At 40.1% G+C, this 19,017-nt stretch overlaps 3 protein-coding genes, 1 long non-coding RNA gene and 1 other non-coding gene across 6 annotated transcripts; 4 read left to right on the top strand and 1 right to left on the bottom strand.

Moving 5' to 3' along the window:
* Window positions 1-1,269: 1,269 nt before the first annotated feature.
* On the top strand, window positions 1,270-7,899 carry LOC135581258 (uncharacterized). 2 transcript variants are annotated; one of them, XM_065114391.1, is made up of 2 exons: window positions 1,270-2,531; window positions 7,762-7,899. In XM_065114391.1, exon 1 carries the CDS (start codon window positions 1,388-1,390, stop codon window positions 2,504-2,506), a length of 1,119 nt encoding a protein of 372 aa, XP_064970463.1. In that variant the 5' UTR covers window positions 1,270-1,387; the 3' UTR covers window positions 2,507-2,531; window positions 7,762-7,899. The 2 variants fall into 2 exon arrangements, with proteins under 2 accessions (XP_064970463.1, XP_064970462.1); XM_065114390.1 differs by lacking the exon at window positions 7,762-7,899 and adding an exon at window positions 2,744-2,899.
* On the bottom strand, window positions 5,744-10,385 carry LOC135615614 (transcription factor PHYTOCHROME INTERACTING FACTOR-LIKE 13-like). The gene is made up of 10 exons (XM_065114389.1): window positions 10,014-10,385; window positions 9,667-9,835; window positions 8,955-9,552; window positions 8,766-8,864; window positions 8,623-8,688; window positions 8,317-8,382; window positions 7,961-8,230; window positions 7,759-7,885; window positions 7,401-7,462; window positions 5,744-6,474 (listed from the first exon to the last, which is right to left on the bottom strand). The coding sequence occupies exons 2-9, from the start codon at window positions 9,717-9,719 to the stop codon at window positions 7,458-7,460; spliced, it is 1,284 nt and encodes a 427-aa protein (XP_064970461.1). The 5' UTR covers window positions 9,720-9,835; window positions 10,014-10,385; the 3' UTR covers window positions 5,744-6,474; window positions 7,401-7,457.
* A 1,319-nt stretch (window positions 10,386-11,704) lies between these two features.
* LOC135613677 (uncharacterized) lies at window positions 11,705-12,660 on the top strand. The gene is made up of 3 exons (XR_010487355.1): window positions 11,705-12,304; window positions 12,436-12,493; window positions 12,572-12,660. It is a non-coding gene; the product is annotated as an uncharacterized LOC135613677 (long non-coding RNA).
* A 1,733-nt stretch (window positions 12,661-14,393) lies between these two features.
* LOC135613978 (protein JASON-like) lies at window positions 14,394-18,278 on the top strand. Its single transcript, XM_065110974.1, has 5 exons — window positions 14,394-14,399; window positions 16,097-16,329; window positions 16,435-17,197; window positions 17,278-17,363; window positions 17,879-18,278. The coding sequence occupies exons 1-5, from the start codon at window positions 14,394-14,396 to the stop codon at window positions 17,940-17,942; spliced, it is 1,152 nt and encodes a 383-aa protein (XP_064967046.1). The 3' UTR covers window positions 17,943-18,278.
* Window positions 18,279-18,686: 408 nt separating this feature from the next.
* On the top strand, window positions 18,687-18,760 carry TRNAE-UUC (transfer RNA glutamic acid (anticodon UUC)). The gene has a single exon. It is a non-coding gene; the product is annotated as a tRNA-Glu (tRNA).
* Window positions 18,761-19,017: the final 257 nt, after the last annotated feature.

The raw sequence follows: 19,017 nt of genomic DNA on the forward strand, positions 1-19,017 counted from the left end.
TACTTGCCCATCAGATCATTTGTGGCAACGCAAGCGTCATATTACCAAAATAGCCTTACGCGTTCGCAAAAGTATCGTCGCGACCGGCAGGGCAACATCGTCATTTTGGTCGCAATACATTCCGCTGGACCCCATTCCGAGTCCCACGTATAAGTGTAAAACTACGAGGGTTGTTATTACCGAAATGGATCGGGCGTTACATTACTAAAATGCCCTTCGGCGGTTCCAAAGGTTCAGCAAGCAAACAAATGGGCAAGACAGTCATTTTTCGGCATACGTTTTCCGCGCTGGGCCCGAGATGTCCCTCGCATCAAACCCATCGCCGACTTTATACCACAGGAGCAATGATTGCCGCGAAGGACCGAGGTAAGATTACCAAAATGCCTTCAAGAGATCGTCGAATCGCACACGACAAGGTGAACAATATGGTTTTTTGGTCTTCCACTTTCCGGCAGGCCCCATTGTGGGTCCCAGGTGTTCGACGTACAAAAACCCGTCGTAACACGAGAACATTTGTCGCCACGCCGAAGAGGCCTGAGCATCAAATTATCAAAATGCCCTTGCACGTAACCATTACCATGAGGGGAAGATGAACGGCCGGATGGGATGGGCGTGAGGGAATCACGAGGCACACCTAACGGCATACGGGGGGTTCGATGCTCGGTCAACGTCACGACGTCGAAACCCACGAAGGTGGGGTCACATGCGACAAGCAACTGGTACCGCTAGAATCGAGCTTAACGGCCATGTGGATAAATGCTCGCAAAGTCAGTCCCACCACGTCAAGCCAAAAAAAATAAAAGAAAACAGAAAAAGGATAATGATAGCACATATTGCGAGTTGACCGAGCGGCCCACCACACACTACGTTGATATAATTTTAGCGTTGGCCCAAAAATAAGTTCTATACGTGATATATTATTTACGGTATGAATTTTAAATTACATTATCAAGAATTTAATAAAGATCTAACATAACATATTATGAGACTTAATAATTATTATTCTCGAAATCATTTCTTTTATAAGATATTGTATGAGGAGGTTGAGAAGAGGATTTTAGCACATTAAAAGAGTTGATTGGTACTTCAAAAAATAAAAAGAGGGTAATTATATTACTAGTTTATGATTTATAATATATAGGAACTAATTAAAGTTTGCACACTGTAAAATACTGTATCATCTCCAATTATCCTAATTATTATCGAAGGAAACCACGGCCACGGCACGGATGCCACTCGGACGACTATTTATACTAATCGCGTCGCCACCGTTTCATCCAACTCGCTTCCTAACAGAAACATCATTGTCTTCTTTCTTGCTCTGTGTTCCCAATCGGGTTGCCGCCGCCGGATCTTGCGGGAGAGCTTAGCCGCTGGATCCCCAGCGATGGCCTCGGCCTGCGTCAACGACGCCGCCCCGCCGCCGGACACCGCCTTCCTCGACTTTGCCCCGGCATGCCCCGTCTACGGCTGGCTCAGCCCTAGGATCTCCTTCAGCCGCGACCTCGCTGACGGCTCTGGGCCTGACCCTGAGCCCGTTGCCGCTGCGGTGACGGAGACCCCGGATGCGGACGACCCGGGCAAGGATCTTCCGGACTTCGAGTTCCGCCTCGAGGATCCCGTCGCGATGCTGCCTGCCGACGAGCTGTTCTCGGACGGGAAACTGGTCCCGCTCCAGATCTCCGCAGTGCGGCCTGCTGTGGAGCTGGCCGAGGGGATCCCCTCGCCGGAGGCGGAGAAGCCCCGTGGGGAAGCGGAGGTCATCGGATCGGAGTCCTGCGAGAAGTCCCCCAAGGCGCCGCGGTGCTCCAACCGGTGGAGGGATCTACTCGGCCTCAAGAAACTGCAGAACCTGAAGGCGGAGTCCCAGAAGACAGCGTCGCTTCCTTGTAAGGGCCTGAACTCAAGCACCAGATCCCTCCGCAATCTTCTCCGTCAACCGAAGCCCTCCTCTTCCGCCGATTCCTCCCTTAGCGTCCCGCTTCTCCGCGACTCGGAATCGGAACTGGCCTCCATCTCTGCCCGCCGCTCCCTATCCTCGTCCGGCGCCGACCATGAAGAGCTCCCGCGCCTGTCCCTCGACTCCGAGAAGCCGGCCCAACCGCCGCCCCGAGTTCGGCTGTCCCGGCCGAGGGGCACCACACCAGAGGGGGTGCCGAACGCGGGGCGGAGCCCGGTGAGGCGTGGGGCAGAGGTGGACAGCCCGCGGATGAACGCTTCAGGGAAGGTGGTGTTCCAGGGCCTGGAACGAAGCTCGAGTAGCCCGGGGAGCTTCCACGGCGGTGGCCACCATCATCACCACCGGGTAAAGCCGTACCGGGGGATGGAGCGGTCGTACTCGGCCAATGTCCGAGTAGCCCCGGTCCTCAACGTGGTCCCAGTCGGCTCGCTCCGGGTCGGCTTGGGCCAGCTCTTCTCGCCTATCAAGAAGGAGAGGGACGTGAATTCTCACAACGGCGGCGGCAGCAGCAGCAGAAGAAAGATCATCGACAAGGAGAAGGCCTGAAGGAAACTACCGCCGCATGGCCAAGGTAATCCCCCATTTCTGCTGCATCTGGGTGCAAATTTTGTTGGGTGTGTATAACGACTGATCTAGCTAAGTTTTGCTTCGCATTTCTTCCAATTTTGATGTGTATAGTTGCGGAATCCATCGTTCGTCTCTCTTGCTGCTTCGGTTTTGTTCCTTTAGGCGTTTCTTTTCGGCTTATCAATGCTTGCGTTTCCCATCAATTTACCTGTCCAGAGGCAAAAGCAAAAGTAGCGGGACCCGTCGACGCATCCAATCAGATGCAGGTGGGTGTGAGGGTAACTCTCGGTCGGTTATTCACTTTGGTCTGTCCATCCGAGACCGCCCATCTCACCGTCTTTTTAATCTGAACCGTCGGTGCATATCGGACAAGATTTAAAACCTAAAATGTTAAGCTGGGTTGTTGGGAGATGGTGAAGGATGTGAATGAGAACCGAGGTCTGGCGATGATGGCTCTGCCGAATAAGATCGCACGTCGGTCTGATCCGAAACCCAGACCTCGTTCTGATGGAAGCATGTGATGGTGCTGTTGGGAAAAAGTGTTTAGGTTATGAAGCGGGAGTCAAAGTTGGACTGATGGGAGGGGGTGCGCTCGGGGCGCAGCGTCTGAGGGATGAGTTTCTTTCTCGAAATTTAAAATGAGTGTTTCTGTGCCGCGGGGGCAGGCTTTTCAGAGGCCCAGCACCTGCCTCTGCGCTCAAAGATTCCCTGGTCAAGACTGATTTATTGTGTTCTGGGTTAGAGAGAGAGAGAGAGAGAGTGTGTGTGTGTGTGTGTGAGAGAATGAAATTTGAAAAAGGGCTCTTATTTTATGAGTTTAAGCAATTTAGGAGCTTTAAATTACAATTTTAAAATAGAAAGAAAATTTTGAAATTTGTGAAAACTAGTTTAGGTTTTAATGATTAAGATGTAATGTTTGGATGGAATTAGTATAAAAAGAAAAAGGAAATTAAGGCTCTTTTAATTTTATTAACATTTTTTCTCAATAAAATTTTAAATAATTATGAAGATTTTACTATAAACTAAAAATAGAAATTTGAATACTTTTGAGTTAGTTATGGATGTTAGCTTCTACCAAACACCATGATGAAAAATATTTGGATAGCAGAACCAGATGGAGTAGTTCTTATGGCTGGGGCTGGAGTTCACCATGTTCTAGGGGAATGAATCTCCACTAAATCGATTTATTGGGCTTGTTTCATTCTGTCTCACTTTCAGTAGACAATTGGCTTAATCGAAGAATACTTTCAATGCCTTGAGAAGGTAACTCCCCTCGATGCACGTGTTTAAATTATTGAACTTCCAAAGTTTGGTGAATTATCTCTCAACTTGGTTATTTTAATTTGTCATTAGTGTAAGTGCCAAATCCGATGATTAACATGCTGTAATTAGTGGTAATAGACAAGATGAAGAAGAAGAAGAAGAATAAGCTCACTCTCTTTGGTTGCAGGGATTCCCTACAACTTGAGATGTAGTTAGCCACTATAATTATTGATACGTGGCAATGGTCCTTAGTATTCTATCTTCTTTTTGCGTATGGGAACTGTTCATGGCGGCAAACCGTGCCCATGCCACCAGAGACTGGTGGGGTCCACTTTTTGTTGGTCCCGGGCGTAAGTCTTGTGGGTCATATCCAGGTAAGATTTGGGCTTAGGTTTCCAGTTCCCGACTTATCCATGGGCCGACCTTGATCATATCATCAGAAATATAAATCAATAAAGAATGCACGAAATTTTATATATATATATCATGGTCGCTGGTAGTTAACGTGAGCTCGATTATGTATGTTGATTGGAGTGACATATATAGATCGCCTTAAAGGTCGCCTTAAATAATTATATAGAAATCCACCTGTAGCTGCTATCCCTCTTTTGTTTTGCTAATAGCAGCGTTCAAGGAGTGAAATCTATGTTCTACAAAGGAGTGTTTGCATTCGATTTACACCTCACATAAGTTGGGGGATGACAACATGGAACATATCTGAGAATCATATTACGAAATTGTATGCTCTACGATCGAATTTACTGTTAACAAAAAAAAAAAAAAAGGTAAAGGTTAAAATCTATTGCAATAGGATTTTAATGATGTAATTCTTTTGGCCATATAGGCTATTTTGGAAGATCGAAGTTGTTTTGTCACCAAAGGTTATTGTTTGCAGTTAGTAAAAGTGAATTTTGTGCACGAGAAAGCTAGAAAAATATTTACTTTATCCCTCCTAAGGTGTCATCGTAAGAATGATTTTTAGATAAAATGGAAAGGAAAAATTATAAACCCAATTATGATCAATTTGTATGTGTTAAGTGTTCCAAATTAAATCTCAAAGTCCTCTAGATAACCTGGTCTTGACCTTATTCATTCTCTTGGCCTTGCCAATTAATTGGCTTAATCTAAATTTTGATCAAAGCCCATCAAAAAAAAAAAAAATCATATTACTTGTATCTTTTACTCCCATGTCTTGCATGAGTCTTTTTTTCTTTTTTTTTTTGGTTTATGTTGAGCAACAATTTGTGTCAATGGAAATTTGGGGAAGCATTTGGTCACAAGAGGCAAAATGGAAGTGCAACACTTGATTATGTAATATTTATTATCACAATATCATAATGTACCTTCACTTGAAAAGCATATCCAATGGCTCCAAATTTTGTGGTCAAACCTAAAGTCCAGTTCAATGGTCAACCCAAGTGAAAAGGTCAATGTGTGGGCTTGAACTCATTAGATGCAGTACTTTTCATTGCACATTGCACGACAGATACAGTAGGAGGATGAAAACAGTAGACAGTGGTCACACAATTCGTGTTCCCAAAATTATTCTCATCATATAATTGACCTCGCATCATAATACAGTGACAATATTTTATAGTAATCATATTTCGGATCATATTGTGGTGATCAAGTGAGACACATCTTGTTTTAACAGCATGATCTTTGTGTTGGTTTACCTGGAAAATGCCAATGGAAAGGAGCACACAAGTGCAAGAATCATCCATAAGCGTTGTTGACATCGACACTAACAAATTCTTATTGCCATTGAGTCATTGACAATTCTCTAACTTGGATTCTGTGAATGCTGGAACTCACCAAGCAAATTGGTAATGCTGGAAATGAGGTCGACTGCCTTCAGAATTTGTTGGGAAGGATTGGCATACGCTCAGGTGTTTTGCAGTTTGATTGATCCATGAGCCGAAAAAAAAAGAAAGATTAACTATGGAAGCAAAATGCAGAATGATAGGATTGCTATTTGAATGATGCCTGCTAAATGTTGCGCAGAACATTATATCTACAGGAGACCACTTATGATCTCAGTAGCTAACATTTCCCCAAAAAATTCAACGATATGATGAAACTGTTGTATGGTTCTCTTCATCATAATCATGTGAGAAAATTAGACTTAGATCTTCTCAACTTTGATAGATTAATCGTTCAAGGATTGAGAGTCCATGAAACTGTCTTCAATACTTGCAATGAATCCCCATGCACTTCAATCTGCTGGTGTTCCATCTTCTGAACCTGTTGTTGGATTAAAATCCCAGTGTGGATTGAAAGAGACTGCAACAAGAACTGCATGTAACAAGATTAAACAGCACTATGTTTCAAAGTGAAAATTGGATTGTGACAGAAGAAGAACAATAAAAGGAAAATCTGAGATCTAATTGGTACACTAAGGCCATGCTCTGGATAGGGCCTATCATTGCCATCAGTCTCTTTCAAGCTTCCAACATCAAATAATAGAGAAGATAACAGAGTGCAATTAGGTCTGTCTGCAGACCTATTCAAAAGTTAGTGGCTGCTGAGGGGATTTTGTTAAAGCACACTGGGGTGGGATTCTCAAGATTTGCTGCTCTCCTCCCCCAAGGAGGCATTTGCTGCTTCATCCTGGTTCACTGTCCCTGGACATCATAACTGACTGCATCCACCATTTGGTCATCAAGATCAGCATGTTTGCAAGCCTGAAAGCAGAATGTCAATATATATTTCTTTTCTTTGTCTTCTTCTCAGTTACTATAAAGCAGACACTCCAATATCTAGAACTGTAACCTAGTAGATCCTAGGAAATGCCTGCACAGATCTGGTAATATCTTCTGAGTATTAGAAAAAGAAATGAGGTACTATCAGTTGTACAAAAGAAAGATAAGTTACAGAACATCATAATGGACAATCAGAAATATACCATGCTATCAGCAAAGTAGCTACAGTATTATTCTGTAAACAAATATTAGAAGAATTTATCCTCTACTTTGGTTTAGAAATTGCAAAATTCTTTTTGAAGTTTATAAAAGAAAGCTCGGTTGGCAAGTTGCTAATTTTATGTGATTATTAGTGATGGAAATTCCAATGATCTCTTCTCTATGTTTTCCTTTCTAATATCCTCACTATTTTGAGGCCACCTATAAATTAAGAATATTTATTTTTTTTAAAATATTCCTCTACTTTTTCTCAAACCATTAATATTAATTATCTAATATGTCTAATGCAACCTTTTATCCTTTTCATCTAAGTTTGGAATTGGCATTGACTGCATCCAGTATGAATTTTATTTGAGGTTAATGTCAAAATAAATTACTTTTAGAAAAACATGAAGTTGTATTTAAGTTTCCTGGAGTTTGTAAATCTTACAAAGGTCAGACAGTTGAAATCATTTAATACTTCTAAGAACTAAGGACTGTGACATAGGAAACCAAGTATGCACATGTTGTAAATGCAAATATATTATATTATGTTCAACATTTTGAAGGTAGCAGAACTTTGTTGGTGCACCAAATGGAATTTACATCATTGTGTTGTGTCTTTGTAACAGGAAAGGTTTTATGATGATCCTCATCTTTTGCATAAAACAAAAATTATTGATACAGTGACTCTTGAACAGCCAAATCACCTGTGTAGAGCTCACAGGGTCCTCTCCAAGTATGGAGTTGAAATTTGACATTGGCAATCACTCTGATGCACAAAAATAATTGTCAGAACAGTTTCTTTTCTATATATCAAATATTAGCAATATTGTAAAGCTAAAAGAAGCTATTTTAAGAGTATATTTTCATTTATGCCTAGATGAAAAAGGAATAAATAGGAAAAAAGATCATGCAAATAGTGCACATCTGCAAAGTCTATTCCATTGTCCCACCATCCCAAGTGATACATAAATCTCATCAAAAGCAATCCAATATTCATTAAAGCATGCTGTCATTTGAGAGATTCATACTATGGAAAGCTTTGATCTAACAAGTCCATCTTACCAGATATGCTGTCATTGGTGTTTTCACAAGGAGCTGGTCCAGCACAAGGGAGGATGCTGCTACAAGGTATAGCTGCTGGATGATTCTGCTGCTCTGTGAGTGATCCATGGCTGCATGGATTGGTCTCCTGCATTAGATTACATGGGAGTTATCTCAGCAAATAGACAAAGGCGAAGAGGTGTAAAGATGGTGTGCTACAAGCCTGAGAATGAGGTTGAAGATGATGAAAGCCATGGCAGGGGACATATGATGATTCTTGGAGATGGAAGCCCTGCATCTGATTCTGGAAATTGGCTGCATGCAGGGCTGGAGAAAGGCATAAATGGTTTGTGTATGAGCCTGCAGAGTGGTGTATAACTGGCACACTTGGTACTTGAACTGCATGATGCATCCAAGGAACAGAAGCATGAGACATGTATTGTTGGACACCTGGGAACATCATTTGTGCCATGGCACTTCCCATCCACATCATCTGCCAAATGTATGACAATAATTATGTGAGAAATTTCATTACTGGCATATGAGAATGCTGAATGCTAAGCCATCAAATTTTCAGACCTGAACTTGCAGTTGAAGTGACTTCATATATCCAATAGCCTCATCCAGCATTGATGCTTTGTCTGTCTGAGCATGTAGAGTGTGCAACATGATCAGAACTTACATTCACAGACTATATTGGAAATGGATTGTCGTTTTTCGAAGCATTAATTTGCATTTGATGCTGTTCTCTAACGATCTTACTTTCTCAAAACTAAGACATGTAAAGTTTGCTACTGCTATCGAGAACTGTAAGCTTTTGATTCCATGGCTGTATAAAATGAATCAAGAGCACAGGAAAAGATAGAATTTTCTTAGTCAGATCACCTTGTTGCAACGAGGTATCAACTCTTGCAGTGCCTTCATCTTCTCATTGATTCTGTCTCTTCTTCTCTGCACAAGATTCACATGACAGTGAGCTCCTCCGTGACTCGCTTCATTCATTCTAATAGTTCTTCATCAGTTCTTACCCTCTCGGAGAGGTTGTGGACCTCAGCAGCTCGGCTTCTACGAGTAGCCGTCGATCGCTGAGCCAGCTTCTTCGCCTCCATCCACTCGATCTCAGCCTCCTGCAAATGCCAGTGGAATTGGTTTTGGAGATTGCGCAACAAGTATCTATGACACAAATCAAGATCGATAGACGGAGAGGAAAATATTACTTCGCTTTGATATTCTCGATCATCCGCATCTCTTTTCCTTCTCTTTTGACTCCGATTGCTTCCAAAAATCTGCTTTCTCATTCTTCTGACGCTGCAATCAGAACCTCCCGAGGATGAAGTAAGAGTAGTTTCATATGCGTGTTTCTGCTCAGTTTCTGATGGCATTCCTTTAGCAGCAGCGGCAGCAGAATCCCTGCTCAGATCAGCCTGTGCATGGATCTGATTACTTCCGCAGATGCTTGCATCTCCATCACCAAACGAAGAAGCCTGAGCGTTACAACTCTGTGGTGGCCTAGGAGGACAAGTTGCTGTGAAAGCAGTGCTCTCAGTGGGCACACCGATGACACCGATGCCCGCCATTTCCGAGAAGAAGTCGGAGCAGAATTCTTTGGCTGGCGGGTCGTCGAGAGGGTACTGCAACCATGACACGGTTTCGTCGATCTGGATCAGGCCGGCGGATCTAGCAAGTGACCGCTCGCATTGTGGTTCTTGTTCTGGTTTGGATTCATCATTGATGGCAGAGGCTCCGTGATTACTCTGGGTATGCATGGCGACATGCATATCTTGCCACAGCAGTTCTACAAGCTCACTGTCCAGCCTGCAATATCGAGAAAGAGAAAAGGAGGAGCAAGAAATTTGTAAGGTTAATCGAAGTTGATTTCCCATGTTAAACCTATAGGATGTAAGAGAGAAGAGGAAGGAGGAGACTTACCCCATGGGTTTCTTTTGATCTTCCAAACTCCAGTTGGGGGCATACTGCTTCATTGATAGATTGCTGACTACAATTCAGGAAACACAGGGCATACAGGAATGTTGCTGCTCAGAGAACTATCTGAAGTAACATCTCCGATGCTAATTGTCTTCTCAATCTTGTGAGATCACTTCTCATGAAGAAGATTAACAATATTTAGGAGCAATGATATGAAAAGAAAGACAACAGAAAGATCTAATGATAAAATTGCTGAAGAACAAGTAGAGAAAGGAGGAAGAAAAGGCATCAATTTGACAAGAACACAAGAAATCCAACTCAACTGAGGCATAAAATTGCTAACAGCTGACCTTTTCCAGACCTCCAGTGTTCTTCCACTTTGCCACTGCAATCTTTGATTAAACAATCACAACTCACTCTCTCTCTCTCTCTCTCTCTCTCTCACTTATAACCATGGCCGGATTGGGGAGCTTGGAAGAGGGCGTGACATCATTATCTGCAAAGATTTCCTATCCTGTTCTATAGAAGATCCAGGCTTTCCAATTCGCAGAGAAAATGAGTCCCCATACTTTGAACGTAGCGATAGTCTAAACGAAGTTAAATTCCAGCATTCAAGGCTATATTCTACTTAGAACAGAACACAAATCGGCAAAACAAAGGATTTGGAATGGCTGAGTCGATGAACAGTCATAACGTCATGTCTTTGTTTCCATCTGCTATTCAACGAAACGCATTAAAGAGCGGAGATGTCGGATGCAGTGTGCTGGAATCTTGTGATCACTACGGTATAGCTGCGTGCCTGCTCGTCGTCGTTCATCGAGGCGTACGTGGCCATGCACCGCCTCGTCGTTGTCATCCCTTCGTCTCCCCCAACATCGACGTCATCGTTGTCTACGTGTTCCGTGGCTACACGCTGTTGCTCCGTCGTTACTTGGCAACATCCTCATCACCATCAACTCTATTCTATCTCCTACGCCTGAAGGAACTCCATCCACACAATTATTTCTCTCTCTGTAGAACGTAAGAAGCTTATACGAAAGAAAGATCTTTTGTTGGGATTGAAAAGGAAGAGAGCATTGAATATGGTTTGTTTTGCTAGAGATGAAATTGGTATATGCGGCCGTCGCATTGGTAAACAACAAACAGATACTTCTCAGTACTTTGTTTGACACTCTATTCCCCACTGTTTTCTTCCCTGTACATCACCTATTCTGGACGATTACTCTCTCTTTCTCTCTCTGTTCTTTCTGTGGAAGCAGGGAGCTTAAGGGCATGTGGCTTTGGAACTGTGCATATCAGCTCACGGCAGAACACAGGGAGAGTGGTGCACGCATCAGCTTGAAGATAACTTTCTTCTTTGTCTCGCCCGTTGTTTCTTCCGTCGAGCACTTGTTGAAATGGCAGCAGCATCGAGCCATCCATTGCACTCAGAGCAGCAGGATTCAACTCATACTGATAAGATCCAATTCTTGAATGCTACCCGAGTTTGTTTGATTCAGATCTCTGTTCTATCATTCTTTGCCGAGTTATCAGAAAATAGAGGTTTCTCTTTTACTAATTTACATAATATTACTAAGTGATAAAGAAGAGATTTGAACTTAGGATCTTAGAGTAAACTATCATTATCTTTACTAGTTGACACATCCAAAAAAAAATTACATAAACAAAAGATATCAATTAATTTAGCGAGTAAAGATCTTAGTAATTTATCTTTAAGTCTTAAGTTCGAATCCTATGTTCATCATTAACATTTTATAAAAAGATAATATTATGTAAATAAGTCACAAAACAATCTATCTTCACTCATAATTTTCTCATTATCTGAGTGTCAACATTAACATCCTGGATTTTTTTTTTTGGATTGGTGCACAATCTCAGTAAATATAGGATAACACATATTTTTATAAAAGGTAACAAATTTTGGTAGGATAAATCATTATAATGAACTATGGAATATATGATGTGTTTATTCGCGAGAAGATGTGTATTTTTGTTTGCTTAATATAAGTTAATTCTTAAAAAACACATGTTGTCTATATTACCCGATTACGGTATTATCTGTTAATCTTGTCAACTTGACTTACCATGAATTTGATCATCAATAATAAATCTCAAGCAATTCGAGTCATAGCGGAATAGAAAATGCATACTCTTTGTCAAAAAACAAAAAAAAAATATAGATATAGGAGACATGAACATGGAGGGAGGCAACCCAAGAGGAGGCCTCCTACCAAAAATAAATAACAGGACCGGGTTCACAAGAGAAACGGCTCCATGTTTCCATTTTAGGCTGCCGTCCTTCCCTCCTTGTCCCCAATTTAAATTTCGAATAAATAAATAGAAAACGAACACACACACGAAGCTGTTCTCCGCCTCTCTCGCCATCTCTCCTTCTCTCTCCTCCGAGTTTGGGACATCCACATCTCTCCATCGATCCACCACACATCTCTCTCTCTCTCTCTTCGACTGTTGATTCATTTAATTCCATCGAACCTCTGCGTCGTCGGGAGAGGAAATTTTGGGTTCTCCCGAGGGGCGTCCTCCGGGAATGGGCTGCCTATTTCGATGCTTTCGACCCGAAGGTAGTAACAGACGTAGAAGGGATCGGCCGGTTCCCAGGTCGCGTCCTTCTACAAGCAAGGTATGGCATCGGTTTGATGATGCTCCATTTCTCCTCTTGTGATTGTCGTCAGATTGTTTTCTTTTCGCGGAATTGGGCGATGCTTCTTGCTCTCTGCCAATTGACCCACCAAATGCGCGTGGTTTCCGTAGATTAATCAGGGATCTTTGGTGTCGAAGAGGCAGCTCGAGTCCTTTTTCGTAAATGAGGGTACGAGACGTTGTCCTTTAATCGGATCGTATTCATGGGGCTCGTCTCTTCTGAATTTTTCCGTAATCCATCCTGCAGATCATGGTTCTCTTTCCAAGCAAGTCTCCAAGTCAAGTGCAAAGGACAACGTTCATAAAGATGGCTCATACGGGGAACTTAAACACGAGGTATGTGATGCATTTCATTTTTCTTTAACTATGATCCTATGATGATTAGTTTCGTGGTTTTGTCTCTTTTGTTTGATCTCTATCACCTGCATCATATAAACATCACTGAACCAATGAAATGGATCGAGTATTGAAATACCAAGACACGATCTTTTAATTTTATTTTAAATTCTGGGCCGTATATTATAAGATTATCTATTATGTCTGGAATTTTAAGTGCAAGATTTGCATTCTCACAACCAAATTGTCTTGGGTCATTATCATTGCATTATGTGCTGACAACATTATCAACCCTGGCATTCGTGCTAAAGGAAACTGATCTTTTACAGTCTCAAGAAAAATTACATCAGGATAACACCGAGGAGAAAAGTTTTCGCAAGCAAACTTTTATGGACAAAAGCTAGATGAAAAGTAGGAGGCTGATGGTGGCCCCTGGTGCAACTATGAAGTCGTATCATTGTGATTTATGCATTGTGGGGGCTTTTTAATTGAAAAAACTTTTTTAAATCCACACAAAGCTGCTTAAGTCTGAGACTTACTAAGCCCTGAAGTCATAGATGTCCGAAGTCTTGAGTTTCCCTTCCAAAGAAATGAGCTTCTATCTCCTCCTGCAAGGCATTTGTTTTGGTTAAAATGGCAAGAGGTCCCACATATTAAGTTTCCCTTTTAAATGAATGAGCTTTTTTCTCCTTTTGCAATGAGGCATTTGCTTAAAGTGTTGCATTTAATCTACCTGTTAGAGATGCTTGTACATATCTTCGAACCATATTTTGTTATTTATCTACTAACTATGATCATACAATACATATATCCATTTAAGTAATCTATATTGCTCTAGTATTTGTTATGTGATGTCACTTCCAGGAGTTTCAAAACCCTCAATTGCTTGTTTCTAGTTTCTGTTTGATAAAAATGGCAACAAGTCATCAAGCAATTATTTTGGTGGTTACTTGATTAAACCTATTTTGATCCTACTGTATTGTCAAATCATGCATGTTTTGTCTTGCTGACCACGTTCCATGAAGATTAGTAGGTTCTATATTCTATCAGCATAGAAAAATTAGTAAGCTTTATATAATATCTGCAATATAAGGTCATTAAATTAGGGAATTATGTTATAATATCTGGTAGGAAAATTTAATTTAGTCTGAAAACATTAAACCAAGATAAAGATTGATAGAGCATAAAGAAGAAGTTCCTTGCACTCCACGAATCAGAACTAGGGTTGCCAAGTCACATCTTGTGCTCAATTTTTTTTTTCTTTACAACATGTACACAAAACATGACATACTTTTCACATATAACATCTTAGAACAATATATAAATTAACTAATTTTATTCAATTTAAATTTCAACTGTAACAAGTTCGACTCTACATAAAATCAAGCCCTATTTGCTCATACTAGAAGTGCAAGAACTAAGCCTTCACGTGACTAGCGATAGATGATTTTCCTCCATGTGTTAAGAGTCAATATTAGAATCTCAAAGTTGCTCTAAAAAATATAAACAATAGAAATCGGTAATGTTGAGTAGGAATCTCCTAAATATCCTCTCAAAATATGTAACAAAATCAATAATATATTATGAACAAATATCAATAAGTCATAATAAGTAATCAAAACAAGTCATAAATCTTAGTAACCAATTTCGATAGCACAAACATTTCTCAGTCTTAGATCTTATGAACTTATGGTGTAGAGCAAACACTTGTTGGAGTACTCTCACAACAATGGATGAAGGTACTTTGTCCCTCGGGATGAATTCTATATTCTTTCAGTAGTGGATGAAGAGAATTCATATCGTATTCTCAATAATGGATGAAGTAGTATTCATCACCAACGGTAACACATTCTTCTTAACAATGGATGGAGGAATCGTTTAGTTGTTACATCTGATAACCCATTAGATCACTTAAGGAAATCACCCTACCAGTATATTGGACTTCTTGCTTAAGCAGGGTTTGCGCTCGTATCATATCAGATTCATATATCATTTCATAAGATGTTCGTCTCAGATTTAGTGGTACCATATAGACTCATAAATATCCATTCAACATCAATAACATAAGAAGTCATCTCCTAAGCAATCCTTAATTGACCTGAACCTTACGTGAATTAGTCCAATTGACTCGAATTGGACTCAATTCAACTATAATCTAATTGAACCGACTTGAAATCCTAATATAATTAGTTTGGAATCACCCTAAACTGGTCTAAATTAGACTTGGTTGGGTCCAATCTAGGTTAAATAGGCTTGGATTGGTCAAAATCAATTAAATCGGTTTGATTCAGCCTCAATTAGGGGTCAACTGGGTTCCATACAGTACTAGGCTGGGCTTAAACAGTGCCTATGGCTTGAATTCTGGGCTGAGCACAGTGCTGGGCTGATCCTGGCCTAGCCCATAAAGGGTTGAAATTGGTGTACATGCCTCATACATGCTGATCACAAGAGGGGTTGCAGCTAGGTTGAGTCACCTTAAAAGACTAGACCCTAGTTATTGTCCATAAAAAGACTAGACCCTAGTTGTTTGTTCTAATATTTCATGGCCCCCTAATCCAACAAGAGAAGTGACTGTTTGAGAGAACAAGCATTTATGGTCAACTGAAATATTCCACTTCAATCAGCTAGAGCATGCCTAGTGCAAATTTAATTCTAAACCCCATCCTTGAAAAGCATGGGTCAACATAGGCCATATGGTTAAGTGAGTCTAACAAATAAATAACTGCAAAAAATTTTGTAAAATCAATGAAATGAGTCCCCTTCAGTTGTCATCTTCGCACTTTTCAGCTATAAACTCATTGTACTGATCTACCATACTGGTCTAGTTAATTTGTAATGATCAATATGGACTGGTGTTTACATACTTGATTTGCATATTTTAGTTTTTATTCTTATTGCAAAATTTGAAATGATGGATCTTTGTAAAGTGTTTCTTTATTTAATAAAACCTTCTTTAACAAATGTTATATAGTGTTCAATATAATTAAAACTCAAACTACTCTTGGGGAACTTGTCTGCAGCTTTAGTGACCGCTAGGTGAAGTAATGAACACAAAGAAAATTTGGCCTCTATGTAGCTTCTTTGCCCATAAATCTAACACATGACTGATTAGAAGCAATGATAAGCATATTTAACCCCAAAATCTGTAGTGTAACTATCATGAGAACTGTATTAATTACAAATAAAATTTGTAAATTTGTTTTGGGTGAGTTTTCAGTCCATTAGAATTTCATTTTGATGGAATCACCACATTCTGTACTGTGAATTATCGAGTCATGAAGTGGTAAAGAACGGACATCTTTGATGTATTGCTTAGGAAATCTTGTGCAAAATCAGTAATACATTTCAAGGATTTGAAGTGTTGCATTTTTTTGTTGGGTCCTTGTGCTTGTGAAGATTGTTAAGTCTGAACCCAATACTTCAAAATTTTGAACAGCCTGATTTCTTAAAGGTTTCTGGTGCTCTTCTGCGAACTCCAGAAGAAATTCAAAAAGCATCACGAATTGAAACCGCTCAAGCTCCTGCTAAGGAAGGTCTATCTTCCAATCATGTCTCAAAACTTCCCGGTGCTTCTTGTAAGGAACTTCTCTGTGATGAAAAATATAAGGTTTCCAGATGTCCGTCACAGGAGCAAGAGAATGCTGGTATTTCACAAAGCAATACCGAGTGGTAAGAGTGTCTTCTTTTGGCCTTTTTATGATTAATACTTCTGTCATAATGCTGTTTTAACTGAAAGCAATCGTCAATCATGTTTCTGATTGATTTCTACTTTAGCTTTACATTCAAGGGCCACCAAACTCCACAGTGCTGCGAATATTCTTTACCTTCAGTAAATCAGAATTTTGAAAGTGTACAAAATGAATATACTGTTGAACCAAAATTGGACGGTCATACCGCAGACATCCTTCCATCTCAGCATGAGCAGCCATTTGCTTCAAAAAATTTACCCTTTCCTACTCCAGTGGAAGTGACTGATGAGATGGAGACTTCTGCAACTGTTTATCCGACCAATCTAGAGAACACTAAAAATGAGAAAAATACTAGGATTGGAACACAGTATATATTTCCAATTCTCAATCCTGTGGAAAATCTTTCCAGGCAGAAATTATTGAATGAAGATTCATCAGAACCATTACAATCATATGACAGTTCTGATCATAAAACAAATAATATTCCTGATGCTGGAGAGAAGATTCAACAGATGTCACTTGTAACAGATCCCGAGGAAGCTGAATTGTCTGGCACCCCGAGGTACACATCTCCAAGCAGATTGGAGACACCCAGAGATAAGACACTATTGAGACCAGAGTACCCAGATTTAGTAACCACAAGCTTATCTCAATGGTTGAAACCTCCTATCGCTAAAGATGAACACAATGAGATTAAGGAAAAATCCCACTCAGGAAAGAGTTCTTATGAAGACAGGCCTATCCTTGGCATGGTTGCAGCACACTGGAAAGAGGAAGAACCTGGACATAAATCACCAAAAGAGTGGGATGGAAATGGAATTCCAAACTCAACAAACAAGTACAAAGAGGTGAAATTTGTAACTTCCCTACATCCGTATACATTCAATCCGTTGTTTCTACTATTATTTCTAAGAAGCTTTCTGTGCAGCAGGATCAGAAAGTGAGCTGGCATGCAACACCATTCGAAGAAAGACTAGAGAAGGCACTCTCTGATGAAAATTCCTTGCCAAAAAGGTCTAATACCATCTTTTTCTTGTTATTGGATCTAAGCTGCATATATCTACCTGAACCCGGTTGACAGTGTAATTAATGGCTCAGTTTGTGGTCACAAATTCTTTTCCTTGCTGATGCTGGCACTTGTTTTTCTGAGGTTCCATAGTAATATTCTTCAGTTTCTAGAATATGAATATCTTTAGCTTAATCTTGCCTTCTCAGGATTCCTGTTTTGTGAACAGTTGATTGTCTAAGAAATAGATGATCTTTACTACATTTGTAAAAACATTCCTTCCCCGTTACAGAACTTTTTGCAAAAAATTCTATGGTGATTGTTTCGTTGGAAAATTAAACAGAATGACCCACAATTACTTTAGCCGAGCTTGACCAATGTTAGCTTAAAATAATTTTAGCAATACAATCTTTGGCTTGTATAATGGCAAGAGCTCTACTGCAAAGCTGCACATGCTTAGTTCACTGATACCGTTCTTCCTCTATTACTTATTTTATTGACACTAATTTGTTTCTGAAAACAGGAAGTTTGTACCTGGAAAGCGAGTAGAGTTTGAGGATGAACTAAGTGATACAGCAGCATCTTAGAACAATCCAGATATTCTTTTTTGAGGGAACAATCAAACTTCTCTCTCTGTACACTTGTTTGATTTCAATCTCCATGAAGAATTTTCTGCACTCCTGGATTTGAAGTGATGGTACTTTCCCAGATTATTCTTTTTTCCTGCTGGTGAGACCTACATGAATTGCAGCATCTCATCTCAATCCCATCAATTGCTTGCCTTGTACACAAAAAAAATTGTAAGCCATGATGTAAATGTGGATCCTCTCTACTTATTAGAAGAGGCGTGCATGTATATTTTCAATGATTAATATTAGAATTTTTTTTATAGTAAATACCACAGAGAGTTCTATGTAAATAGGAAGGTTTTCCGATCCCTCCAGATAAATTAACATGACTTTGAAATTTGTTCTGTATGCTTGTGTGAAATTTTTGTCGAATCTCTGCTACCGTTATATCGAATTACTGTCTACAATTTCTTTCTTGTAATTGTCTGCTATGTAAAATACCGTTATGTCTTTTAACCATGTAAAATACATGCTATGTATACTATGTGTAGCCATGTTTATAATTATGCATCAAACTTCCATTTCTTTACATTGAATCAATGCTAATTATAAAAAGTTATTGCTACAAATTCATATTTAGAATATAATAAATAAAGTTTAGTCATTTTTTAATTATGGGGGTTTTTAGGAGAAACAAAAAATAATCAAAAGGAAATCAAGAAATCTAACATAAATAGAATTTGTAGTTCAACTACACATCAATCCATTGTCGTCTAGTCCGGTTAGGATACCTGGCTTTCACCCAGGCGACCCGGGTTCAAATCCCGGCAATGGAATTCTCTTTTGGACTGGGTTATCTATTATTTACCCTTATCTTAAAAGGTGCTTTTTATGACCTTCACTAGAATCAATATTTCATATATTTAATTATTTACTTCGATAGACACCATTTCTTTGTTCTTCGTTGAACAAGATCGTACCATTCAATTGATTTCCCATGTATCTACGATTCCTCCATCGGTGCGTCCACAGAGCTTTAATTTGAGTCGTCCCTTCATTGCGTCCAACCTTGCAGTCAAGTAACTAGAAGTCT

Source organism: Musa acuminata, chromosome BXJ2-6 (assembly GCF_036884655.1).
Source record: "Musa acuminata AAA Group cultivar baxijiao chromosome BXJ2-6, Cavendish_Baxijiao_AAA, whole genome shotgun sequence".
NCBI classification, from domain to species: Eukaryota; Viridiplantae; Streptophyta; class Magnoliopsida; order Zingiberales; family Musaceae; genus Musa; species Musa acuminata.